The sequence below is a fragment of the Fusarium odoratissimum genome (genome assembly GCF_000260195.1).
Source record: "Fusarium odoratissimum NRRL 54006 unplaced genomic scaffold supercont1.3, whole genome shotgun sequence".
Lineage (NCBI taxonomy): Eukaryota > Fungi > Ascomycota > Sordariomycetes > Hypocreales > Nectriaceae > Fusarium > Fusarium odoratissimum.
The window spans coordinates 393,112-419,069 of NW_022158689.1; the positions used below are offsets into that span (position 1 = coordinate 393,112).

General features: G+C 50.5%; 8 protein-coding genes across 10 annotated transcripts; 4 read left to right on the forward strand and 4 right to left on the reverse strand.

The window, feature by feature from the left end:
- Positions 1-539: 539 nt before the first annotated feature.
- On the reverse strand, positions 540-6,019 carry FOIG_02548 (uncharacterized protein). 3 transcript variants are annotated; one of them, XM_031199865.1, is made up of 11 exons: positions 4,886-6,019; positions 4,113-4,838; positions 3,816-4,069; positions 2,715-3,770; positions 2,631-2,663; positions 2,214-2,582; positions 1,696-2,167; positions 1,506-1,646; positions 1,253-1,456; positions 1,091-1,206; positions 540-1,042 (listed from the first exon to the last, which is right to left on the reverse strand). In XM_031199865.1, the coding sequence occupies exons 1-11, from the start codon at positions 5,736-5,738 to the stop codon at positions 608-610; spliced, it is 4,659 nt and encodes a 1,552-aa protein (XP_031069633.1). In that variant the 5' UTR covers positions 5,739-6,019; the 3' UTR covers positions 540-607. The 3 variants fall into 3 exon arrangements, with proteins under 3 accessions (XP_031069633.1, XP_031069634.1, XP_031069635.1); XM_031199866.1 differs by having other exon boundaries at positions 1,091-1,456; XM_031199867.1 differs by having other exon boundaries at positions 1,253-1,646.
- Positions 6,020-7,165: 1,146 nt separating this feature from the next.
- FOIG_02549 (uncharacterized protein) lies at positions 7,166-8,465 on the forward strand (the record flags this gene model as incomplete). The annotated part of the gene is made up of 2 exons (XM_031199868.1): positions 7,166-7,856; positions 7,903-8,465. Exons 1-2 carry the CDS (start codon positions 7,262-7,264, stop codon positions 8,463-8,465), a joined length of 1,158 nt encoding a protein of 385 aa, XP_031069636.1. The 5' UTR covers positions 7,166-7,261.
- A 473-nt stretch (positions 8,466-8,938) lies between these two features.
- Positions 8,939-10,197, forward strand: FOIG_02550 (uncharacterized protein; the record flags this gene model as incomplete). The annotated part of the gene is made up of 3 exons (XM_031199869.1): positions 8,939-9,161; positions 9,225-10,046; positions 10,136-10,197. 3 exons carry the CDS (start codon positions 8,939-8,941, stop codon positions 10,195-10,197), a joined length of 1,107 nt encoding a protein of 368 aa, XP_031069637.1.
- Positions 10,198-10,646: 449 nt separating this feature from the next.
- Positions 10,647-13,213, reverse strand: FOIG_02551 (NTE family protein; the record flags this gene model as incomplete). The annotated part of the gene is made up of 2 exons (XM_031199870.1): positions 10,647-12,911; positions 12,959-13,213. 2 exons carry the CDS (start codon positions 13,211-13,213, stop codon positions 10,794-10,796), a joined length of 2,373 nt encoding a protein of 790 aa, XP_031069638.1. The 3' UTR covers positions 10,647-10,793.
- A 1,922-nt stretch (positions 13,214-15,135) lies between these two features.
- FOIG_02552 (uncharacterized protein) lies at positions 15,136-16,118 on the forward strand (the record flags this gene model as incomplete). The annotated part of the gene is made up of 3 exons (XM_031199871.1): positions 15,136-15,187; positions 15,243-15,852; positions 15,899-16,118. 3 exons carry the CDS (start codon positions 15,136-15,138, stop codon positions 16,116-16,118), a joined length of 882 nt encoding a protein of 293 aa, XP_031069639.1.
- Positions 16,119-17,239: 1,121 nt separating this feature from the next.
- FOIG_02553 (uncharacterized protein) lies at positions 17,240-18,901 on the reverse strand. The gene is made up of 2 exons (XM_031199872.1): positions 18,692-18,901; positions 17,240-18,635 (listed from the first exon to the last, which is right to left on the reverse strand). The coding sequence occupies exons 1-2, from the start codon at positions 18,887-18,889 to the stop codon at positions 17,352-17,354; spliced, it is 1,482 nt and encodes a 493-aa protein (XP_031069640.1). The 5' UTR covers positions 18,890-18,901; the 3' UTR covers positions 17,240-17,351.
- A 582-nt stretch (positions 18,902-19,483) lies between these two features.
- Positions 19,484-21,639, reverse strand: FOIG_02554 (uncharacterized protein; the record flags this gene model as incomplete). Its single annotated transcript, XM_031199873.1, has 3 exons — positions 19,484-20,193; positions 20,262-21,452; positions 21,537-21,639. 3 exons carry the CDS (start codon positions 21,637-21,639, stop codon positions 19,553-19,555), a joined length of 1,935 nt encoding a protein of 644 aa, XP_031069641.1. The 3' UTR covers positions 19,484-19,552.
- A 480-nt stretch (positions 21,640-22,119) lies between these two features.
- FOIG_02555 (uncharacterized protein) lies at positions 22,120-25,745 on the forward strand (the record flags this gene model as incomplete). Its single annotated transcript, XM_031199874.1, has 4 exons — positions 22,120-22,384; positions 22,444-22,925; positions 23,021-23,668; positions 23,729-25,745. 4 exons carry the CDS (start codon positions 22,120-22,122, stop codon positions 25,703-25,705), a joined length of 3,372 nt encoding a protein of 1,123 aa, XP_031069642.1. The 3' UTR covers positions 25,706-25,745.
- Positions 25,746-25,958: the final 213 nt, after the last annotated feature.

Genomic DNA, 25,958 nt, shown 5'->3' on the forward strand with positions numbered 1-25,958 from the left:
ATCGCATTCTAGCTTGGAAACTTGATTTCACCGGTATAGCATACTTCAATAGCGAGCCACAAGACGGCAGAGGAATCAGACATCAACTGACGGCTCATCATAATCATCACGCTGTCTTACAATGGAAGCTTTCAGCTGTGAAAGTTCGTATGATCGACGTTTTATTTTCCTAACGGTGTGAGACAGCTTTCTTAACCCCCTCTTTACCTCTCCGCTAGATGCTCACATATATGCATGTAGTCTAAAGCAGACTGATGCTGGAATGCGGCCCGTTCCTACCCGGGGCTTGAGTTCTATAACTTTCTATTGTGACGAGGGGGCATGTGCCTGTTTCTAGCTATTGGCCTTGGTTGAAAGCTTGATCTTGGTCGGTCAATGCGGTTTGAGTCAATTGATATCATGACTGCATATTTTGTCTCAGACATTATTGACGGGTGAGCCCGGTGCCAGTCTGGATATCCCGATATCGGATGAATTGTCCCTGAGATATCCCAGAAAGGTGCCTCACAACTTTCTCTCAAGTAATGCGATAGATTTAATCGCGACGTAATGAATGCTTAAATGGAATTCTTTTTGAAAGATACGCTAAATGTCTATGATTAAAAAACTAATACAAAATATACTCCTCAATAATCTTCAAGAATATCATCTCCAAAGTCCCCACACTTACAGTATAATGCGCCACGCCCATACTCCTCTTATGCTGCTCCAAAGTCTCAATCACCTCGACAACCTGACCCTTTCTATTCTGTGACGCAGCAAAAGCTTCATCGGCAGTGCTATTCGCCGGAGTACTGAAGCGAAACTGTCCACCTAGGCTCAGCCCTCTAAAGTTGGCGCCTGGGAATGTTTGGCAAATCCATGCTTCCACCTTTTGCATTTCCAGCTGGTCAGAGGATGGTGCTGATTCTAGTACCAAGTGTACTTCGTAGGAGTTGCTGTGCCTGTTGCGAAGCTCTTGGATTGTGCCAGCGGCGAGGATGCGTTTGGAGAGGATAGCGACCCGGGTTGCTAACATATCTGCTTCTTCCATCGAATGTGTCTAACGATTATCAGCAAGATACTATATCGAGAAGCGATAGATACTTACCGTCAAAAGAACCGAGCGACTTGAGGAGATGGATGAGAGCATAGCCCACATGTCGCGCTTGGCTATAGGATCCATCGCTGAACTTGGTTCGTCCAGGATGAGAATCGGTGGGTTGCCTGTACTAGTCAGTCTTGTTCTGTGGTATTTAGCGATGTAACATACCTAGCAGCGCGATAGCCAAGCTCAGCTTCCTCTTGTTTCCGCCAGATAACCGAGATGTCAGCTTATCGGCGTGAGGTCTCAGTCCAACCTTTGACATGACCAGGTTGACGTTCCTCTGTACATCTGCGATACCCTTCACGCGAGCGTAGAAAGCAAGCTGTTGGCGCACGGTGATTTGATCCAATGCGTCAAACTGTGGGCAATCTATAACGTCATCAGTAGGTGAAAGGGTCCAGTAAATGTCGATGCTTACAGCCGATGCTCTGTCGCCCAGCTCGGGTATCCTTCTGCATATCCACGCCTTTGATGTAGATGTTGCCGTAGTCTGGGCGAACCTCGCCTCGCATCATGTTGATGGTAGTCGTCTTACCAGCGCCGTTGGGTCCTAGAAGTGCTACTCAAGCGTCAGTCGGGGGAATAGAAAAGGCAGGGAACAGACTCACCAAGTAGCTCTCCCTTTGCCATCGTGAGAGAGACACCATCAACAGCAACATTACCACCAAAAGACTTATGAATCTGATCAACGTCGACCAAGTTCCCGCTCATGCCGCGAGACTTTGTCACCGGCGCCATCTCAATATGAGCATCTTTCCCGTCGATCCTCTTCCGTCCATACAGCGGCACGATATGCTCTGCCCACAAACTCCGAAGAGTCCATGTTCTTCCGTCAAGTAACAATAGAATAGCATATAGATACGCCACCTGAACACAGAGGAGAAGAATCGGGCCGCCGTAGCCGTGGATGTTGCCTGGATAACTTATCACTGCATCACCGCGACATCCCGCGGCCCAGACGTTGAGGCCGACGACCATGGCGCGGAAGAGGTTGGCGACTGGGAAGATGAGGCCAAGGATAAAAACCGCTGTGTCCATGGAGGAAGACCTATTGCCTGGGCTTTGGTTGACAGAGGCAATCTGATAAGTCAGCATGCGTTTGGTTGGGATGGGTGAAGTGACATACCATAAGTCCTGCGACGGAGATACCAAACATCAAAAGCGAGATGCAAAAGGATATACCGAAGGAAGAGAGTTCTGATCGAGCAAAAAGAGAAATGATGTAACACCAGAGCATCATCGCAAAGCCATATAGAAGCATGACAGGGAAGAGATGCCAGGCTCCATACCACTTGAGAATGATTAAAGAGATAAATAAAGTAGAGAGACAAGATATAATAATGACAAAGACTATGTCGACGATGATGTGAGATGTCCATAGTGCAAGAGGTTTGATCGAGTTGGAGTATTGTAGGGTTCGAATCTTTCGAAGTCGTTCGTACGCGGGGTATAGAGCGAAGAAGGCTGGGTAGAGGACATGCAAGACGGTGAGTAGCTAGTAAACGTTAGTACTTTTCATCGAATGAGGTCAAGAGTGACTTACGATAGCGAGAAACATGCCAGGGCCAGGGTCAGACTGCTCATATGGTCAGTTGAGGCCAGGAAGACAAAATACATGGTTGCGTACTGGTATTGAAGAGCTGAAGTATGCAAAAGAAAGTGAAATTGGAGTTTCAATCTTCAGCTGACTCCACATATTCAACATCAACATCGATCCATCAGGCCCATGCTCAGCGTTGTACGCAAGCGTATCTTTATCCTTCCCATTCATGTACAGCGCTCCGGGTACAAGCTGTCTCGGCTTATCACGAACTTGTTTCAAGAAAGCATCATAGTCATCTTGAAACTTGAACTGATCTTGGTAGGCCTTCATGTCATATTCCTTCCCAACAGGAAACTTTGACAACGAGCGAAAGAGAGTCTTGTTGAGAGAGCTTGGACCAACGAGCATGGAGATATTATCGGAACCTGCGAGGTCATAGTAGCTATCTGGACGAAGAGCAATGGGCCATGGTTCGTCGAGGATGGATGAGTCGGTTGATACACAGGGTGTCGGTTGGAAGGGAGTGGGATCGTTGGCCATGGCGCTGAAGACCGGTGTGAAGATTAGTGGGATTGCGAGAGCGAGGATGTACCACCAGAATCCTCTCTTAAGAACGAGAAGGCGCTTGAACAGGAGAGCTGAGAGTTGTTGGAAGAATGAGGCCTGGGTTCCTGAACTAAGTTGACTGTCTGGTGCTTCGTTACCTTCAAGAAAAGGACTCCGGTCAGAAGTTCCAACCTCATCGTCATCACCTTCATCTGCGACCTTGAGGAAGACATCTTCCATAGTAGGTCCATTCAATGACGTATCAGAGTATCCCGCTGCTTGTAGAGACGTCAAAAGCTGTGCAGCAGATGTCGAATCGGGAGCATTGAAAACAGTCTGCCCTTGATGTACAGTCGTAGCATATGGTGTTTCTGGTGGATTCTGAACTCCGGGTAAATGGACGCGATAACCTCCTCCGTGGAGATTCTTTAATGCTGCTGTTGAACCCTGACACTTGACGTGGCCGTGTGATACGATGACAACTTTATCGGCTAAAACTTCGCATTCGTCAAGGAAATGGGTCGTAAGGATGAGGCTTCGTTTTTGACGTTCGGCGAGGATGATGTTCCACATTGCTCTTCGAGAGACAGGGTCCTATACCTTTTAGTGAGTGCAGTATGGGTTGATGGGTTTACTTACCATGCCGGTGGTTACTTCGTCCATGAGACAGATTGAACTGCCGCCTGCTAACATACATAGCATCTGGACCTTTCTCATCTGACCTCCGCTCAGTGTACCGACAGGACTGTGCTTCTTTAGGGATAGATCGCAGGATTCGACGAGAGTGTCTAGGGACTGAGGGTCTGTTGCTCCGCCTTTCATCATGGCCCATAGTCTGCCGTGTTCGAGGACTGAGAGCTCGGGCCAGTGGATGTTGCGTTGAGGGCAGATACCTAGACAGTTAGTAGAGGGCCCAAGTAACGGAGTTATACTTACCGAGGTTCGAACGAGGGGCATTGACATTTATCGAGCCACTTGTGAGCTTTTGTGTACCAGCGATCAAACCCAGTGTGGTTGTCTTGCCAGATCCATTGATGCCGAGGAGACATAAGACTTGCTTCCTCTGCATGGAAAAGCTGAGTGAGTTAACAGCTATCGTTGGACGAGCTCTTCGGCAGCACCGTCTCCAGAGGGAAGGGTTGTAAGTTTTCGTGAGGTCGACAATCTCAAGGGCTGTTGAAGACTCGGTCGTTCCGTTGGTGCTTGTGAACTTTCTGCCCTTGTTGCTAACCCCATGAGAGCACTTCTCAATAAGTATAGCTAGCAAGGGATAGAAGACTATGGTGAGAAGTAACAGCCCCCAAAGCATGGATACTGTGACTTCATAGATTCGAGGCTCATGGGGAGCTGGTTTCGAGATATTTGTTGCGAGACCTTGCGCTTCGTTTCGGCAGAGTTGGTTCAGGAAGAAGATGTAGCTCGAGCTCGGGAAGATGGCAGATAGGATTAAAACGATAAGCGCAGGAACGTTTTCGGGTTTCGAGTCGAGGATTTCGCAGAGGGTGGCGAGGAGCATTAGGACGATGACCATGGAGATGGCGGTGTATCGGATGTTGATGGTGGCTGCGAAGACACTCATGCTTGTGAGGGATAGGCCGGAGAGGATCTGCCAGAGGATAATTATGCCAGCGTTCGAGGTCGGGACGAGAAGGGATGCGTACACTGATATCATTAGCAGATAAGACAACGCATTTGCATGTTGGACTTACAGGCGCCGAAGATGATCCAACTCGGCAAGTAGATGATATCAAAAGCAATAAGATAACTCAACACCCTCGCCGACGCAGCACCACCTGTCATCACATCAATCAACTGTGCCATCCCCGCCTCCCTCTCAGTCGATATCATGCCAATAATATGAAACACCGACGAAATCATACTCAGAAAACACACGATTCCGAAACCACCAACGATGGTCGCCGCAAAGTTACGACGCTTCAACTCGGCAGCTTCATCTTGTGTTATCCGTGTAAACATGTAGTTATTCGGGGTCGTGGTAGTGTTTGTGATGGCATTCTCGACGGCGAGTTGTAGCGGTGCGTAGTGGTTCTTCGAAGGCGTAGTGATGTCAAATTTGGTTGATGCTCGTGCTGAACTAACCCTGATGGTGTAACTCCACGTCTTATTCCCTGCCTTGGTCAACGGCGAATCGTTGAAGATAATGGCAGCGTAACAGTTTGTTACACCGCTCAGACTCGTCGGGCATCGCTTTCGTAAATCGGCTTCAGTTTCAGCAACTTCAACACTCCCCTTCAGACCACTTCTAATCTTGTCAATAACCCCAGCAACATCAGATCCCGCGTTCGAGCCCTGTACAAAAACAAGTTTTTCCCCGGGTGGTAGAGTCTCAGCAAGGCTTGGGATGGGAGATGGCTCTCCAACGCCATACCTGCTTCCATCGCCTGTGAAGTTCTGGATTTGAAGGACTAGAACGAGAATCAGGACGGGGATGAGGAGAGCTCGGAGGAGTGTTGAGAGCCAGTGCCTGACGAGTGTAATCAGGAAGATTTTCCTTATCAGGGCGTGTAGTTGCCGGAACCATAGTCTTGTGGATGAGAACATGATTCGATGATGTGTGAAGGATGAAGATATTCATGATATGATTATGTTAGGTACTATATACAGATTCACGATTGCCTGGGCTGCCTCTGGACGAATTGGAAGTCATTGTGTGCCGCGGAGCTAAGGGGGTGAAAGAAAACATGACTGCTGAATAGGTATGTGACCAACCAATCTTGTCCCAAGGGCGTCTCGTGAATTTTTTTCACAATGAGGCCAGATGCATTATCACAGTAACTGCCTTCTTAAACGAGTTAGCAGAATTGCGTGCGTTCAGTTTCAGAGAGGTTTGTTTACATAATGTCACCAGAGAGTCTATAATAAGAAGGTTAAAGGGAAATTAAATTAAGTTGTGGAGACAAGGCTGATTCTGAGTTATTCAGTAGGCATATTTCACTCAAGCTCTGGCACCAAGAAATCAGTTCCTGCAGCCCTAAGGGAGTAGTCTAGATCGTGACGACGACTTCATCCCCCCTGTATCGTGAAGGGAAAAATGATTCTCGTATTGAAAGATGTGAAACGCGGTGGGTACGTGCACTTTTGCTGCTCAGCCACCACCTTGACGTTGCCCTGATGGTTCCACTATCACAAGCTAAAACAAATAGGAGCACTAAAACAAACTATTGAGGATTTGTTTTAGTTTCATCAGATCATTGTTCGGGTTATTGGTTGGAGGAAGTTCGGTGATTTACTGTATGGGCTTAGCTTGCGGTTCTCGGTAGGTGAACGTTGCATTCAGGTACACCAAGCGGAATTGCTGCCGTTGGGGGGTAGTAGGACATGGTTTCCACGTTGCATTTCATGACTTAGAGACTTGATTGGTCGCCCTTTTACGATGTAGGATTGACGGTAGGGAGGACTCTCGGCAGTGGGATTTTGGTCGTGCTTGGGAGATGCCGATAGGGGCCAGTGACATTGATGAAGGGGGAGGCTGTGAAGGAATTAGGAACTGACTAAATCCATCACGGCTAGCATGCAAAATAGTTATCATAGGTTATGTGACTTAGACAATGAGTTATAATTAGCCAAATAGACCTAACTGGGGAAAAGAAACTCCGGAACGCCTCGTAAAGATCTGACCCTGATAGGGGATAATTACTTGCCGTAATGGTGTTTCCTGACTCTGCAGTTCATAGTCAGAAAGTTCACCAAGACTGTGTCGATGCTGCGGTGTTTGTAGTCGACGTTGGTCGGTTCTAATTGGCTGGCTGTCAATTAAAGCGAACTTAGCCTCCCAAACAGAATGCACCATAATAGACTTTATAACTGTCAGACGTTATCTTTCCTTCCAGATTCATATTTTATAGGTAAGCTCTAGCCAATTGCATTGTACATACAGTTGCGTCTTGGCGGATCAATCTCACCAATAACCTCGCCTTACAAATCAACGATTAGAAATCATAATGACACCATCTCCAACATCAACAACATCATCTCAACATATAAATCCCCCCAAAATCAACCCCAAAGCCACGACCTGAAACGATAAACGAACTCTAATCTTAAATATCCTAAAATAACCCACCATGGCCCCAATCCGCACAGCCATCATCGGCCTCTCATCCTCCGCTAAAACTTCATGGGCGTCAAACACCCATCTCCAGTACCTGAACTCCCCTCTCGGTCGATCGAAATACCAAATAGTCGCCCTTCAGAACTCTTCCCTCCAAGCTGCTAAGAACGCCATAGCGCATTACAACCTTCCCCCTGAGACTAAAGCCTACGGTACTCCGGAAGACCTAGCCGCTGATAAGGATGTTGAGTTAGTCGTTGTAGCTACGCGCGTCGATGTCCATCATTCAAGTGCTCTTCCGAGTGTAAGGGCTGGCAAGGACTTGTATGTAGAGTGGCCGCTTGCACAAGACGTGAAACATGCGAGGGAACTTGTTGATGCAGCGAGGGAGAAGGGGGTGAAGACGATTGTTGGACTACAGGGACGGTATGCGCCGCCGATTAAGAAGTTGAGGGAGATTGTCAACGAGGGGAGAGTTGGTAAGGTTGTTAGCGCAGAGTTGTATGCGTCTGGAGGGACGAATGATAGAGAGATCCTGCCGTCGAGTTTGGAATATTTCACTCAACGAGCTGTTGGGGGTAACATCTTTACTATTGGTCTCGGTCACAGTAAGTCACCACTTTCACAGAGACTAAGTCGCAGCTAACAAGTCAGTCTTTGATCAGTTCCAGTACATCATCGGAGACATCACCAACTTCAAAAGCACTCTCCACAACCAACGTCCCAACATACGCATCCGCGACCCCAAAACCAACGAAGTAATCCATACAACAACCTCCAACGTCCCAGATCTCATTCTCGCAACAGGCCGTCTCTCCGAATCCCCCACCGCCCAAAGAGACGCCGCTGTCCTCGTCCGCTTCCGCCGCGGCCAGCCCTTCCCCGGCTCCCCTCACCTGAGCATAACCATCACCGGCGAAAAGGGCGAGATCAGAGTGCGGGTCTTTACCGGCACAACACTCCACGGCGCTTCAGCGTATGAGAAGCCTGTTGTTATTGAAGTCCATGACTTTGGGAAGGATGTTGTGGAGCAGGTTGAGTGGAAGTGGGAGGAGTGGCAGCAGGATATTCCGCTGCTGGCGAGGGGTGTTGCGGCTGTTTATGAGGCTTTTGCGGGAGGGGAGGAGGATGGGTTGGTTAGTTTTGAGGAGGCGCTGAAGAGGCACGAGCAGCTTGAGGCGTTGCTTGGGCAGTGGGATGAGGATAGGGGCGTTTGAGTTGCAACTGCAAGATGTCATCATTTAGTGGCATATATGGCTTTCTTATTTAATCTTATCTAGTATGCCGTGGCTACTGGACAAGCTCAACATCACTTGGGTTTTTATGGGACAAACAAGGCCTAAATGGGATGTGGCTGGCTATATTAAAGCCAGTTCATGCTGAAATAGTCAAAAAAGGTACTCGGCGTCACCACCAGCACCCGGGGGATGGTCGCGGACGGGCCGTTACCTGGTATCCTTTACATTTGCATTTGCATTTGCATTTTTATCTTGATATGATTGCTTAGCTACATGTGTCATTTGCAGTTGAGATTTGTGGCTGAGAGCTTATGTCACCTCGAAGAACTTAGAGCCTCTTCACATCACGCATATCTAGGTATCATGGCCCCCACCAAAAGAAAAAAGAGAAGAAAAGAAAAGAGAAGAGAAGGAAATATTATCTCTCAAGGCTCACCCTCTGCATCACGACGATGCTGTTCTTCACCAGCCTTTTAGGGTTCCTGTCTCTTGTCAACGCCCTCGCTATCGCCCCTCCACAACCAGATTACGATGTCATTGTTATCGGCGGCGGCCCAGCTGGTCTCTCGGCCTTGAGCGGCCTCGCAAGAGTGCGTAGGCATGTTCTTCTCATCGACTCTGGAGAGTACAGAAATGGTCCTACGACACATATGCACGATGTCATCGGATGGGACGGTAAGCTGCCCAACTCATCTCATCTAGCCTGCCCGCCAATGTCCGGGTCCTGACCTTGTATAGGCGTTCAACCTGCCTATTTCCGCTACGAGTCCCGCCGTCTCCTCTCGCACTACAAGACCGTAAAGATGGAAAACGGAACGGTGACAGACATAAGACCCCTGCACGGAACCAACACGCGGTTCTCCGTCTCAGTAGACTATCCCGGCCAATCCAGGACCACCAAGCAAATCACAGCGCGCAGAATCGTTCTCGCAACTGGTCTGAAAGATGTTCTGCCCTCGACGCCCGGGATTGCGGAGAATTGGGGCAAGGGTATCTACTCGTGCCCCTGGTGCGACGGCCACGAGTACGCCGATCAGCCCCTCGGTCTTCTATGCCCTCTCGACAAAGTCGCGACCTACGTCAGAAAAGTCCTCACGCTCGGCACGGATATCGTAGCTTTTGTCAACGGGACTGACAACGACGAAATGAGGAGGGCCGCTGACGAGAAATTTCCCCAGTGGGGGGAGTACCTAAACCTTCACAACGTCACGATCGACAACCGCACCATTACCTCTCTACAACGCCTCAAGGACGGCGAAGACGTGGACAGGAAGCCCTGGCTGCCGTCGGTGCCCAAGGACGACCTCTTCAGCGTTCATTTCACCGAGGGAGAACCCGTGCAGCGCGTCGCCTTCCTCTCGAGCTTCCCCAGCAGACAGCGTTCCGATATTGGTGAAAGAGCCGGCGTTGTGTTGACTCACGGGAAGTTGGGAGTTACCAACAAGGCCATGTTTACGAACGTGCCGGGAATATACGCCGTGGGCGATGCGAATTCTGACAGTTCACCTAATGTCCCACACGCGATGTACACGGGGAAGAAAGCGGCTGTATCAATCCACGGTATGTATGTAGTAAATATTTTTCTTCTTCTTTTTTTTCCCTTTTTTTTTTTTTTTCTTAAAGTGAGGTCGCATATTAACTATATGCAGTGGCACTTGAGATCGAGAAACAGGCTGCTGAGCTTGCGGGCACAGCAAAGTACATCGGATAGTGGAAATAATTCACAGCTCTACCTGGTATTAATCCATTATTATCACCTTTTTTTTTTATTAATTTTATAAATAGTCACTAAAATAATCAAAGTCCTAAGTTTAGTGTACTTTTATACAAGTTCTTACGTAACTTGTATAAAAATGTGATGACTTTAGGGTGGCTGACACTGAGATAATATTCCGTTGGGAGATATACGGCCTAGATCACCCACCGTGCTTATCTTAGCATTAGATTATTTCTCATCTAAAGCGAATCACCAATATAGATTGGTTCCGCCTCAGCCCGCTCAACTTAGCCAATTCAAGGTCACTTAAAACCTCATTCTCAAGCTCATTTCGGTCCAATTGGCTGGTCGTCACATATCCGCTGCATGAACGTCGACTTGTCTGTCAATGGAGAAGATGGCGCATACAATCTACGGTAGATTCAACCTCGTTTCATCCAAAAATAAATAGAATATGCTTTATATGATTAGTATATCTCAATGCTACTCAAATCCCATGCTAAACACCAAACATAATGCTTCCTGAGTAATCTTGCTCTATGGCTGATCCTCCCTTCTACTGTCCTCACAGTACCTCATCTATTGATCTCCTAGTCCCAAAGAATCCAACCCGCCCTCGCAGCTGGCCCATTCGGTTCATCTACACTAACCGCCTTGTTAAGTGTACTCGACAATTGATGGACTTCAATCGTTTCAGGATCGCTGACATCTGTGTCTTCTCGGCCGTCGCTCGAGTGGAACATCTCACTTGGTTCTGCCTCTGTTGCGGAGGTGACATTGTCTGGCTCTGGTGTCGCTGGCTTGGATGTGTCGGATACAGCCTGTGACTCGCTGCCCTTTGGACTCTTTAATGGTGGAGTAATTGGCTTGGAAAAGTTAAATGTTGGGTTCACTTCTTCTGCATCGACGACAGCTGAGAGGGTAGCTCGGGTGTGAATATGGATCTGTGAGCGGGATGCACGGTTGAGGCGGGGTTTGCGCTGTGCGATGGGAGACCCAGCGCGTCGACGAGACTCCATCTCAATGCGCTCCTCTTGTTCCGTCTCGTCATCGGTGATAGTGCTCGTGTCAAGTAATAACCACTGTCGGGGTGCGACGTGTAGACTGCTTCCAGACTTGCGGCGATGTCGCTTCTGGTTCTTAATCTCCGCAGGTGGCTCAATAACTGCTTGGCCCTGCTTTACTCTAGCTGGCAGCTTGAGCGGAATGTTTCCAGCAGTGACGTTCAAATGCCTAAGATCGCGTTGACTTTGCGAAAAGACAACTCGAGCTCGAAGTCTGTGTACAGCCCGATCTAATGCCAGTTCAATTGCGCACCGATCACGCACTCGGCTCAATTTGGGCCATGTTGCTCGCTCGCCCATGAGACATGCTCGCATCATGAATTCTGGACTTGGGTTGCTTAACAACCGGGGCAAGTCGTTTATACTCATCTCGGGAAGAATGTTGATGTCGCCGGAATATTTCTGGCTGAGAACACTCTGGAACTTGGTCGCAAGGTTGGGCATGATACCGAGTTCGGCCAGAAAATGAAGTCGATGCAAGGCCTCGTCGCGCGCAAGAGATGTCATGGTGTGAATCCAATCGTAGTCTTCGCCGTTTGTTTGCTGGCCTTGTTCTGGCTTTCGAAATGGTGACAAGTGGTCATCTTTTGCGAGGAATGGCACGACGTGCGGATTGACTTGAGAAACAATAAAATGGTTGACGTTGAACATTTCCGCAAGGCGTGTCATCGGTAAATCGTTATCCACAGACCCGTCGATCCATCTTTGTGGTGTAGGGTTCCAAGGTTGATGCTCCCCAGTGATCGGATCCTTCACAAGCAACGGCGCGGCGTTGAAGACGAGAGGGACAGAACATGATGCAGCAACCGCCGACCAGATCATGACATTCGGCGCAGTGACGTAGTTGAGAAGGCGCGGTAATTCGTACATCGAAGCCGTGGAGACACAGATATTGAGAATACGCCGCGTCCGGTTGTAAGCCTCCTGAAACGTCATGTCGCCCATCAATCCTCTCATTACCCGGGTAAGATGCTTGATGTCAGACCAACTTCCCTCGGTCAACAGCCGACGCAAGTTACTCCAAACACCATCTTGACCGCTAGGATCCTCGAAAACCGCAAGATCCCCATACGGAAACTCTTCGATAAGCTTCGGGATCTCCTCGTCCGTCCTAGTACACATGGCAGCGCACACGATACTTCCAGCGCTTGCGCCTGAGATAATTCGCGGCAATAGCTGCGCTTCGAAAAGAGCCTTGAGAACACCAATATGCGACATGCCAAAGGTGCCTCCACCAGACAAAAGTAAAGCGCTTCGGCCATAACTCTGCCGAGCAAATAATATTCCTTCAAGTAGGTCTCTATTCTCAATACTCTGGTCAAGCCGACTTTGCGTGACAACAGCATCAATAGTTCTAATTGTAGATTCAACATATCGTTCGATAAGGTGTTTCGTTCCGGAGTACGAATGTCGGTAAAGATCAACGTTATCCATACCGCCAAGGTCGCGCGACAAAGCGGTGCGGATCAAGTGCATCATTGTATGTACGTCGCATTTCGTCCGCGCTTCGTCGAGATCGTGGAGTCGTTGCTGGATCAGTTCAGGGTTATAGTCGCCTGAGGAGGAGTCGCGCTTCCATTCGTCGTTGCCTTCGAGGCTGTCGAGTTCTTTCGCAGCACTCTCCCATTGTGCGTGGGACTCGGCCTGGCTGGTCAGTCGAGGGTTTCAGATGGACAGGCGGGATGACGCACATTCTGCATGGACAGACATAGCATGCGCTTCCTCTCCTCCAACTGCTTGATCTTCAGGCGCTGATCTTCAGTTAAGCCATCTTTACACCACTGCCATGTATCGTTTGCCGATTTGATCGCTTTTTGTAGCGTTCCGACAACAGGGACTGAAGATACCGGCGGTCGCTTCGCTTTTGTATTTGATTTGACCGGAGATTTTGTAGATTTGTTGTATAGACTTGGGACCGCGCGAGCAGGAAGAATAAGGTCGGCCATGGTGAGAGCCCGCGCCGCGGAAGCGCAGGTTCGGTCGTGTGCGAGGTGGGAGAACGAGGTTATAGCATGGCAGACGGTGTTTTGTACGTGTGAGATTCGAGTTGTAGTGTCGCAAGGCGCCGGGGATTAAGGATATTGTACTCGACTCGAACAGACAGGCGGACAAGGAATCGTGGTCACAAGTCGAGAAGCATTTGTAGGTGCGGTACGGTCAACGGAAGTGGTGGGGGGTTAATGGAGGGGGCGCTGAGACATGAAGAATTGGAGGTGGAATGTCAAAGGAACGAGAAGGATGATCTTGAGGTGGTGATTCTGAGTGATGAGATTATTGTATCGCTGGATTTAGGATTAAAAGTGAGGAATTTATTGGTTTAGTTTGGAGGGGAAAGACGACGAAATGACCCTTTCAATTTCGCTGCCATTCCCAAATTGAATCCACTTCCCGAGCTGAGGCCCCATTCCCCACCAATCTTGACGTGGAGAAGCAGGGACCACTAAAATGCCCTGTATTCATTTCTTCAGGGTTCTTGACAGCAGATTCTCCCCAGCTAGAATTACTTTTTTTTACCCAACAAGTTTATCAGGCTATCAACTGTGTCTCGGTTCTTCTGACAAAGGTTATCTCAGCAAAACATGAACATCTGACTCTTGTCCTCCAGCCGCACACCGCTTGGAAAAGGTTGGCTGTATGGAACAGTCCAATCATGGAGCGGGTGCTGGAGGTGCACGTGGTACAGGTGGCTGTCACTAAACCAGGATGCGTCATGAATCAGGGTTGGGGTCCCGTTCACATGTCAACAGAAGTAGAAGCGGATGTCGTTATTGGACTCTCCAGGTTTTGGAAAAGCCGATGTTCGGCAGGTGATTACTTTTTGAGTCTGGGGAATTTGCGGGGGAGAGATGATGATATGATGGCTTACGACGGCACGTAAATGGAGGCAACGTTAATGATCAGATGAGGTACCTTGGGTACTGGCTGGGAGACAAGAGGAGAGAATGAATGCAAGACGGCGAGTTGCATCATGGCTTACGATAGTCCTCACCGTGACCACTCTTCCTTATGCACTTTCCCGTCCCAAAATTCCCGACCTTTCTCACTGTGGACAGCTGAAATATGAGACACGGGCTGACGCGAGCTTCTTCGAGCTTCTTCGAGTCACCTGCCTCTTCCTCCCGAGGGTCGATCTTCAACGATCGAGATTCATCTCCTCAGATCTGCACTCGCAAAAGGAAGCTCAAACAAGGCAGCAGGGAACAACTATTCTTCCGTCTGAGCAAATCCTCCGGCTTCGGGTATTTGTGGTACCACAAAGTTCTAGCTTGACATGGAAAACGCGAGCCTAGACTTTTTGTTGATCTTTGAACTAACCTCGTTTGACATGCTTGTGACGTCTGTTTTCATTTTGGTACGCGCTGTGTCTGGGGAGCTCCACGTCTCGTATCACAGCCAAAGCTTCAATTCATTCCAGCTCCAACAGCTTCAGTAACAAGTCTACTAAAAATATAACAGAATTGTTACTGCTGTAGCATAAATATGCATAAGTTGTATCGTTAATGTTCCCATAATATGACAAAACGCATGCCCCTCTCATGATTCGCTACACAAATTACGTATTAGTGACGCCTCTCACACACGATAGCCTCGCGAAACCTGAACCGTTCATTCCCCCGCATCCGCAAATACCTGCTTTTACTGTGCAAACTCCCGCAATCTACATGTCATTGATGACGTTTTGTTTTCATCTACGATACGTCCAATCCAATCATTCACTCACGGCTTGAAACGCCTCAGGCAGATGCGGCGTAAGCTCTCGCCTCTGTTTTTATAAGCTCTCCGCCCCAGCCCCAAGCTTCTGCTTCTTAGCTTCTTCATCGCTTCGAACTTGAAGATCTTCAATTGAATAGCTTCACAGATTGTCAACATGGAGGCTTACAAGACTCATGGAGGGGTTGCTCCCATTCCCACCGTCGTTCGTACGTTCATCTTACCCTTTGGTGTAGAGCTTTACTGATGATGATGATGTGTTAGCTGACCCAACTCACTACCAAACAATCGGCCACAATGGCGTCCGCGCTCTATGGGTTCTCTTTGTTGCAATGACAGTCGTATCCGCCATCTTCGCCCTGCTATCATGGAACGTCGCCGTCCAGCGTCGCATCTTTTACTTCCTCACAACCCTCACCACCATCATCTCTGCGCTCGCCTACTTCGCCATGGCGTCTGGCCAGACATCGTACTTCAACTGTACCAGCGTGAGGGATCATCACAAGCATGTTCCTGACACGCACCATGATGTCTGTCGTCAGGTATTCTGGGCGCGATATGTTGACTGGACGCTCTCGACACCGCTGCTTGTCGTGGAGCTGTGCCTCCTCGCGGGTGTTGATGGTGCGCACACCATCTTTGCGGTCATTGCTAACGTGATCTTTGTTCTCGCGGGCGCTTTCTCGGCCGTTGGACATGCAAACACTGCGCAGAAGTGGGGATGGTATGCTATCAGCGTCATTGCTTTCGTCTTCACCATCTGGCACGTCGCTGTTCCCGGCTCCCGAACCTCTCGTGCTCGTGGTACCAAGATCGCCCGCCTCTTTGGCTCCATCTCCATCGCTTCCTTGATCCTCTGGCTCGTCTACCTTGCGTAAGTTCTCTCACCATTCTTCAATCGACAAAGCTAATGTCCACAGTGTGTGGGGTGCTGCCGGTGGCGCTTGGAAGGTCAAGGTCGGCACCGAGGTCGTCATCTACGCCGTCCTCGACGTCCTCACCAAGGCTGTTCTCGGCCTCTGGATCATCACTGCTACGCGACAGAACCGCGACACTACTCCCGAGATTGGAGGCTACTGGACCAACGGCGCTGGTGCTGAGGGCACCATTCGCGTTGGTGATGACGAGGATGGAGCTTAAATGCGTCTCAAAAAAAAAGCCAATCGAGTCCACGGAATAATTCCGCATTGGACGGAACCACTTTACAGACTCTCCGCTCACGATTTGATGAGTGGTTTTTAAGCCCGAGCCAGTCGGTATGGAATGATCAAGATTGTATGTTTTGGAATGAGCTGGGTAAAAATGCACGCAACGCACATGCTCGATTGAAGGGGAATTGGGCGTTTGGGGCGTCACTACGAGACATGTACCTTATGATTCAAGTAGCTTTAATGTGATGGGACACGAATACGACATACCCCTCTTGACTGTGACACCGTTCTGAGTTCCTGTATGTGTACTTTATGCATCTGCATCAATCATGCAATGTTGACGACAGAGATGATATGATCTGTTATGTCTTCCGAATGCATATGACAACATCCGCAAAAGTCTCCGAGATGTCCCGTGTCTCGGCTGCCGTCATCCTGCTTCTCTCAGCCATTTCACGGAGCCCGAACAAGGATACGGAGAACAACACGACTGCATCAATCGCTCCATCAAGGTCCTCAAACCATGGCATCTATTGGTTGAAGCACGATGCAAGCGCGTATCTATATACAGACTTTGACAGCAACCTTAACTCCCTCCTTCTGAGGTCTCACCACTAGCTTCATTCTACTTCTGTATGCACTTATCAACCATCCGCTGCTTTGTCTCATCTTTGCCTTTCCGATGTGCGACCCACTTCATCAATCAATGGAGTCATGCGGCCGGGTCACGTCAAGTAAGTTTAGTGATAGGTTACCAGAATAAACTTGATGGATGAGATATGGATCAGCCTCGCCCCTGTATTTCGAGTACTGCTTAACTTGATCTATTCACAAACCTGGTAGGCCGTCGCTTTATAATCCGATCCAGCAGCTTACACAAATACGGAATCTCATTCAGACTCAGTCTTATAATTCATCATATCCTAAACAAATACTATCTAATTCAATCTATTCAAGTCATCCGATTCCCAACTGGCCCTGCCACTTAACACGCTGATCCCTGAACGAAGTAACCATAGCAATAGGCAACATCTTCCTCTATATAGTTATATACACTGCCAGGCAAGCAAGAAACGCAGAAAGATCACTTTGCTCATAGGGACCTATATAAGGGGAACATCACGCACTTGTAGAGTGAATATCAATTCCTCACTAACTGAATTCTTGCACATCCTGCTAGACTGTACTAGTACTATCTCCCAGCCTACTACTAAGATCCACATCACTTGTTCGATGCCGCCTCACTACCAGTTCCATTTTGCTCCTCAGTCTGAGCACCAGCAAGAACAGCCCTTTCGGCGGCTGTGCCTTTGCGAGCAGTAATCTTACACAGCAGAGGCAAAACAGAGGCAAGAATTGCACCCGCTCCGAGGAAAGCGGCGGTGACACCAAAGCCAACGTGATACGCTGGCGAGTCCCTTGTAGGCCAGATTCGACTTCCATAGACGCTGGAGAAATTTCCGAAAGCATTGACGAGCGCAAGAACGATGGCGCGCTTCTCCGGAGGCAAGCTCACAGTTGCGCTGGCCCACGAGAGAATCAAAGGGAGTGCTGACCAGATTCCAGAGGCCACCAAGCAGATCATCACGTATCGCACGATGGGGTTCTGGACGGCGGCGCAGACGACGCTGCCCACGCAGCCGAGGACGAGTGCTGATGTAATGTGCCAGCGGCGTTCGATGTGGCGATCTGAGGACCAGGCGACAAAGATAAGCACTACAGTAGCCACAGCGTAGATGGGCACCGTCATGTACTGAGCCTTGACCGAGTTGTAGCCAAGCGTCTTTGTGATTGTCGGGATGAAGTAGGAGATTGTTCCTGCACCGACATCGAGCATAAAGAGGACAATGAAGATGTAGGTTCGGGGATCAGAAATGGCAGCAACGAAGGCTTGCCAATGGGTGAGTCGACCGCTAAGACTGCTTGTCGAGGCGAGGCCATCAGCCACGATGCGAATCTGAGCCAGTTGACGCTCCTGCGGGCTGAGTCGCTTTGAGTTATGAGGATAGTCAAGCAGCACAAAGCAAGCGATGATGCCAACACCGACAGTGGCTACTCCCTCAACGATAAAGAGCCAGCGCCATCCCGTGATACCATGAGCATCATGCAGGCCAGACGTGATGCCACCAGCAAGCAGACCACCAAAAGCACCCGAGAGAACCGCAGCAGCGTAGAAGATGGCAAACCGCTTGCCCAGCTCTGCACGCGTATACCACGAACTAAGAAGGTACAAGACACCCGGGAAGAAGCCAGACTCGATGCAACCAAGGATGAAGCGGAAGGCGAGGATGGTGCTGTAATTCTTGCTGACGGACATGACGGCGCACAGGGAGCCCCAGACAATCATGATGCCTGGGAGGAAGATGGAGGGCCGACTTCTTGAGAGAACCATGTTGGAGGGCACTTCGCAGATGAGGTAGCCGAAAAAGAAGATGGAGAGAACCCAGGCATACATCTCATCGGTGAGCTTCAGGTCGTCGCCCATACCGGCGATCTTTGCGTTACCCTATGAAAGCATACAGGTCAGTATGTGTGTTAAAGTTTCAAGTTAATGATACCTACAATGTTCGTGCGATCGACGTAGTTCAGGATGTACATAATCCATAAAATGGGCATCAGGAAGAGGTCGATCTTCTGGACGAGCTTCTTCTCCTCAGGGCTGCCGGGGGTGTAGCTGCTCAGGGCGTCGGACAGCTCTTGCGAGATGCCGACTTGCTCATGATGCTCCCCAGCCTTGGTCATTTCCTTCTCGACGCTCATTGTGCCGGTCTCGTGGTCGTTGAAAGACTTTCAGAAAGGGGGGGGGGCTGTTTCGTCAGGCACCCAAGGATCAAAAGCAGGGGTGGTGCGTGCTGGAGTAGTCCAAGAGTCTGGAGAAGAGGCTTCGAGCACAGGGAGGCAGATGTTGAGGAAAACGAGATAGGGCCAGGCGACGACCTTAAATAAATACGACAAACCACCTCCACGATGATCCCCAGCTAACGCTACGCTGCAAACCCTGGGGACTCGGGAGCCAACCCCGTAAACCATGAGTAAGCCTTAAAACTCAACATGGATAGCCCCATGGGGTAAGGTCCGCTGTAGTCCGGGGCACGAAGACAGCGGACGTACGCATTGCCATCTCCACAAGAGGGGGGAGAAAGATTCTAGACTGTTGCTCAATTGCGCGGCACGCAGGCCGCTCTTAGGCCGTGGCTCAGGGCGGTCTTCGCACCGAGTGGAAGATAGACTTCGGCAGCGTGAGGAGCTAGTCATGGGTAGATGGGGTTCTTGACCGAGATTGCTCTAGCGGCAATAAACAGACAATCGCCTGGGCGGGATCGGCGGAGTACCGACAGAATGTGGAGCAAGTTTGGCAGTAATTGGTCTTGTTTATTATTATGTATGCATGTAATTCAATGATTCCAGAACTCAAACAGGCAATTACTCTGCCATCTGCGATCCAATGATCCCGAGCAGGTCTCCTGGGTAGTATTCTAGCCCCATCCCAAGCTGATCCCCCATCATCCAGCTGTAGCTCAGATCCCAATCCTGTTGTTGGGCTGGTCGCGAGTCTTGAGGCACTTCCGACGTCCTGTTGTTGGGATCTTGCGGCATGAGTACACTTCTCGCCGACTCTCCTGACTTGAACCTGCCAAGCATGGTACTAAGACCTTGCCCAATGTAATGCGCTACATGCCTTGCGTAGGCCTGTGTCGCATTGAGCATGGAGATGATGGGGCCGACAAGGTTGACTACGTCGTCCACCGAGAGGTGTACGACAACAGCCCTCCACGACGAACAGACCTTGATCAGAAAGATGGACGAGTACGCGATCGTGGTGAGGAGGTACAAGGGGACTCCCACTACGGCGCGGCGCATATCGGAGTCTTCCAGGATTAAACGGAGTGCTGCGCATGCGCTGTCTACGGCAGTGTTGATGAAGTCTTGTCTCTCGAGAGAGATGAGAAAGTCATCAGTAGGTTGGAGACCCTGCAGACAGACGGAGAACAGAAGAAGTCGGGCGAAGTGGTAGTGTAACACAACCCCTTTCCTTGGGTAATCGCCAATCTGCGGATCGCACCCTGTTGCATCACGTCAGCTTCTGACTCACTTTGAGAGATTGATTCCCCAGTCATACGAGACAACATACCTAGCTCGCCTAGTCGTGACTCCCAAGTCTGCTTCCACTGCCCTAACTCGCCATTGTAACGGCGTATCGCATCAAACTCGTCGTTCGCAACGACCCGTGATCGATCCAGGCCAAACGTCCTGTAAGTACGGCTGAGGATGATGAATATGCTGACCTGACTATGCAGGCGCACATCGGCGCCGCTGGCCCCTGGAAGAGCAAGGAATCCCTCATGATTGATCAAAGTCACATCCTCAGCTATGACAGGCGGTCTCCCGTACGCAATGCTGAAGTGATGATCACAAACGTATAGGAGATACCACAGCCGAGCCTTCTCGCAATGCGAAGTCTCCCCACGTAGAGCCCTGGCGCAATGCTGGTGGATGTTGAGCTCCGTAGCGATGCGCACAGCAAGCCCAGAAAGCTTCCAGCTCAGGTCTGAAAGCCAGAAGGCACCGATGCAGAGGCCCCGGATGTCGTCTAGAGTATGGTACCGCTGGAACATGGCCTGGCTAGCGAGCTCGGCTAGCACGACGTAGCAGCGGTCGAAGCTCTGCCCATCGTCTTGGGTATGGAGGGCGGCAACGGCCAAGATGGCTGCGACGAGGAGTGAGGACGACTCCCTGGCTGACGACAGGGTATCGTGGACGAGAGCGACACCGCCCCAGAGGTAAGCGTTGAGCGTGCCCTGGAATGCAGCAAAGAGATGTTCTGCCTCAGCAAGACTGATCCGTCCCTGAGAGATGAAGTCTGGCTGGCGATGGCGGTCCAGGGCTGCTCTGCCGTCGCTACTGGGATCGCTTCTGATGTTGCGTAGCTTTGTCGCTCGAAAGAGACTCACCATAGGAGCATCGACGATGGCACCGTCGTCTTTAGAGGCGCTATGAGTCTCGGGCGAGTTCTCTCTCGTCATGGCAGTCAAATGAGGCGTTGGAGCTGTGAGACGGGAGACCGTATCTGGGGAGGTGGTGGCGAGCGTCATTTGCTGCTGAGTTGATTGCAGGTTGTCGAGTTTCGCCTTCATGTCTACCATGGACGCGCGCATGGACTCCATCTGTTGCTCCATGGTCTTTTTCCAGTCATATTCCCCCTCTAACAGGTCTTGCAGATTCTTGTTCACGACGCATTCTAAGCCATTCTTGGTGCAACGTATGCACTTGGGGGCCCCGTCGTCTGTAACGCATCGAATCTTGCGCGTGTGACATTGCTGGCCTATTGTGTTTCACTCAGTTAAGCTCACTATTCCTATCTATGCCTGTACAATGACAGCACCCATGCCGGAGGAAGCCAACTTACAGGCTCGTATCTTTCTCGACACTTTGGATCGGCGAATAGCAGAGTCGGAAGCGTCCCCCGGCCCATGCTCATCCGCTTCGAGGCCAGTGCGGGCTCTCTTCATAGTAGCCGTGTTCTCCACGGGGAACTTGCAAGTGTCTGGGGCGGCTGACAATCCGGGGAAAGAAGATGGCTCGGTATGATGACCGCGGTGCTGGGGCAGTATGTATATCACGGGGCCAGGCGAATCGAGGACGGCTGGATGACCGCGCTGGATCTGAGAGCGGTTAGCGGTACTCTCCGCATGGACCAATGAGTTGTTCGAGGTGGTGCGGACTTCGCGCCGCTTTCGCCGCCCGAGGAGAGTGTCTCTAACCTTATTGGGACAGAATTGCCTGCGCAGTGGATATTTCGTTGTAAGTTACTTGTGAATGTACTTACGTATTGTGAATGCAGGACTTGATTGTGCTGGGAGGGCTAGGACGGTTGCTGGGAATAGGCGCCAAGGTGACTCGACGATTTATAAGAGCGATGCCGCGACCCTGCCTTCGCTGATGTTGGTGTGATTCGAAGTATCGTCTATACCACAGCGCAGCCAGCAACCATGCCGTCTCATTCTTCTATTGGGTTTGTTGGGTTCAGCCCAGAAAAAGCTAAAATTGCAGAGGCTTTGCAATCAAATCTCTACGACACAATCAGGGTTTGCAATACCTCTTTGGAAAGTGTTGAGTTCATTGGAGCCGGGCAAGTACAGCGATCAGACTCGGTCCATCATGTTGCCCAGCACAGCCAGATTGTCTGGATTGAGGAGAAAGACGCGGAAGCTTTGAGTGAGATGCTTCTAGGATCGTCATCCGGTCTTATACACTGTATGCAAAGACAAAGATAACCCAAGATTACAAGGCACGTCTCGCTGACCAACTTCAAGCATTGCCCAAGGATGCGTCACTCATGCTCGAATGTCTCGCTTTGCCAGATCACTACCAAGACCTAGCCTCTCGTTTCACTGAAGCTGGCCGAGCTGACATCAAGATCCTTGACTGCTCTGTTGTCGCACCAAGCACCGGAAGCAGTAGGACCAAGAGCTCCATCTGGATCTCGGGTTCAGGAGCCGCAGTCGAAAGCGTCGCTTTCCTGTCAAAGGCTCATGACAACGTCCATGTCATTTCCGGTGGTCTTGGAGCAGCAAATAAACTGCGATTGACGAGCTATTTGATGGAGGCGACGCATGCTGTCACGGCTGCCGAGGCTACTGGTCTTGCGTCGAAAGCAGGGATTGACGCCAATGAGATATACAGCATCATCATCAACGCCGCAGGCAATTCTTCTGCGTATGAGGAGCTCGTACCTCACATGCTGCAGGGAAATTCACAGGTGAAGCCGTCGATTGAGTCGCTGTTACATAACATTGTAAGTTGTTCCCATCAATTCCATGGTGAGAGATTCTACAGAGACGCCATCACTTGTTCAAACGGGATGTGCAGCTCGCTTACACAGAGATCTAGAATATTGTCACGTCTTCATCCAAGAGTCTCAACTTCCCTTTGCCACTGTGCTCTGCCAGTGAACAAGTTTGCCTGCTCGCTTCCACCCAAGGATATGGCCTCGAACATGTCTCCAGCCTGGTCAAACTGTTCGAATCGCAGCACCAGAAGCCTACGCCTACTGATGCAAGTGGCAACTATGCAAGCAAAACTTCCATAGACGTTACTCCGCCAAAGACACCGCCATCAGTGGCAACGATTGGCATGGTGGGTTTAGGGGCAATGGGTCAAGGGATGGCGCAGTCCCTCGTACGAGCCGGTTTCTCCGTGCAAGGCTATGATGTTTGGGCTCCCTCAGTCGAGAAGTTCGCAGCCAGTGGCCCGAGTGGGATGTCTATCGCAGCCTCTTCACCAGCTGAAGCCGCCAAGGGCACAGATGCGCTGATCCTCATGGTTCAGAACGCTGTGCAGGCGTGGGATGTACTGTTTGGTGCTGGCAAGGCTGCCGAAGAGCTCTCTGATGGAGCGACAGTCATACTCAGCTCAACTGTCCCACCATCTGAGGCACGCCGCATCGGCGACAAGTTGGAGTCTCTGGGTAGGGGTCTCAGCCTCGTGGATGCACCTGTCAGTGGAGGTGTTGCTCGTGCAGCAAAGGGTGATCTCACGGTGCGCAGCGCCCGTTCTCCCTTAACTCAATACTAAGCGATCGATACTAACGGATTATAGATGATCTGCTCGGGAACAGGGTCGGCACTCGGATCCGTTCGCGGTATCATTCTAGCCATGGCCGGCAAGGAGTCCAACATCTACAACGTCAAGGGCGGAGTTGGTGCAGCATCTTCAGCGAAGCTCATCAACCAGCTTCTAGCAGGAGTCCACATCGCAACGGCAGCAGAGTCACTGGCATTCGCGTCCCGTCTTGGCCTCGACACGCGGCAAGTGTACGATATCTTCAATGAGTCTACCGCCTGGAGCTGGATGTTTCAGAACCGGGCTACGCAGATGCTCGATGCCGATTGGACTCCCCACTCAGCTTTGGCAATCTTTGTCAAGGATCTTGGTATTGTTCTGAATGAAGCGAAGAGGCTGGCTAGTTATACGCCCATGTCTGCGGTGGCTCATACCCTCTATATCGATGGAGCCGCTCGCGGATGGGCTAAAGAGTCAGATGCAGGCGTGGTGCGACTCTGGGAGGCAGCTGGATCAGACGTGAGCGGGAGTGCATCTGTCAAGGTATCATCTCCTGCTGCGTACCAAGAATCCGTCAAGTCATTGCCAGCAAAAGCTACATTGGATGCCCTCCCTGCTGAATACACCACTGACCTGATTGAGTCAACAAAAGCTCGCGTTGACAGCGGTGTCATGCCTGTCCTCGTCGCTCTCGACGATGACCCCACCGGAACTCAGACCTGCAACAACATCGACGTTCTAGCCGTCTGGGATGTTGGCACTCTCAAGGAGCAATTCGCAACGGACTGCCGCGGTTTCTTCATCTTGACCAACAGCAGAGCTCTCCCACCTGCCGAAGCAAGGGAGCTTATTGTCGAGATCACAACAAACGTGAATAAGGCCGCTGAGGAAAGTGGCAAGGCCTTCGAGATAGTCTTGCGTGGCGACTCAACGCTCCGCGGTCACTTGCCGGAGGAGCCCGAGGCAGTCGAGGAGGTGCTCGGTAAATCCGACGGTTGGGTCTTTGCACCTTTCTTCCGCCAAGGGGGCAGGTTCACCATTGACGATGTTCATTATGTGCAAGAAGATGACCAGTTAGTCCCTGCTGCGCAGACTCCATTCGCACAGGATGCTACGTTTGGCTACAAGAACTCCAACCTTCGGCAGTATATCCTCGAGAAATGCGGATCGCGATTCACAGCATCATCTTTCACGTCGATCACCTTGGAAGATCTGCGTTGCGGAGGTCCAGCCAAGGTCGAAGAGAAGCTACTGAGCGGAGAGCGCGGTGCTGACCGTGTCATCATTGTCAATGCTGTGGCGGATTCCGATATGAACGTCTTCGTTGCTGGGCTCTTGGCTGCTGAGGAAAAGGGGTACCGTTTCATCTACCGCACTGCAGCTGCCTTCGTATCGTCGAGGCTCGGAATCAAAGAAATCCCACCTAAATCTTGGGCTGAAGTCTCGCTCAAGGCTGACGTTGATGCTCCAAGGACTGGTGGTCTCATTCTGGCTGGATCATACGTACCCAAAACGACAGCGCAGCTCAAGGCGTTGCGTGAGCGCAGGGGTGCTGATCTTGAAGTGATTGAGCTAGATGTGGCTCAACTAATCGAATCTGCGGAACAGGAGCAGAAGATAGTAGATTGTGCTATCTCCGAGACTACCAGGCTCATCAGCGCTGGCAGAGACGTCTTGGTCATGACTTCCCGGACGTTGATCAAGACCGATGAAGCCATCTCCTCGCTGGAGATCGGTTCCAAGGTGGCTGCTGCACTTGTCCGCCTACTCGTTAACATCCAGGTGCGGCCACGATATATAATTGCTAAGGGAGGGATCACCTCCTCGGACGCAGCCACCAAAGGTCTCAAGATGAGGAGAGCTCTTATCGTAGGCCAGGCTGCTCCAGGCGTGCCACTCTGGAGATGCGATGAGGAGACAAGCCGGCATCGGTCTGTGCCTTTTGTTGTCTTCCCAGGTAATGTTGGCAGCGAGACGACTCTGGCCGAGATTGTTGAACAGTGGGCACTTTGAGAGATAGATACCTGGATTGAGATTGGTGAGGAATAGAAGCACAAAATGGCGCTAGTAGTCAAGAGTCTATACTGAAGAAGAGCCCGTAATTTGTATGGTAACATGGAAAGTCGGAAAGCACATTATTCCAAGATTTGAGTTTCCTCAAGTAACAATCCAGATTCCCCTTTTGAAGAGTTGCCTGGATTCAATACATCCTGGGTCATGGATCAGATGATACAATCAACCATCCGCCTGTCACTTCTAACAAGCC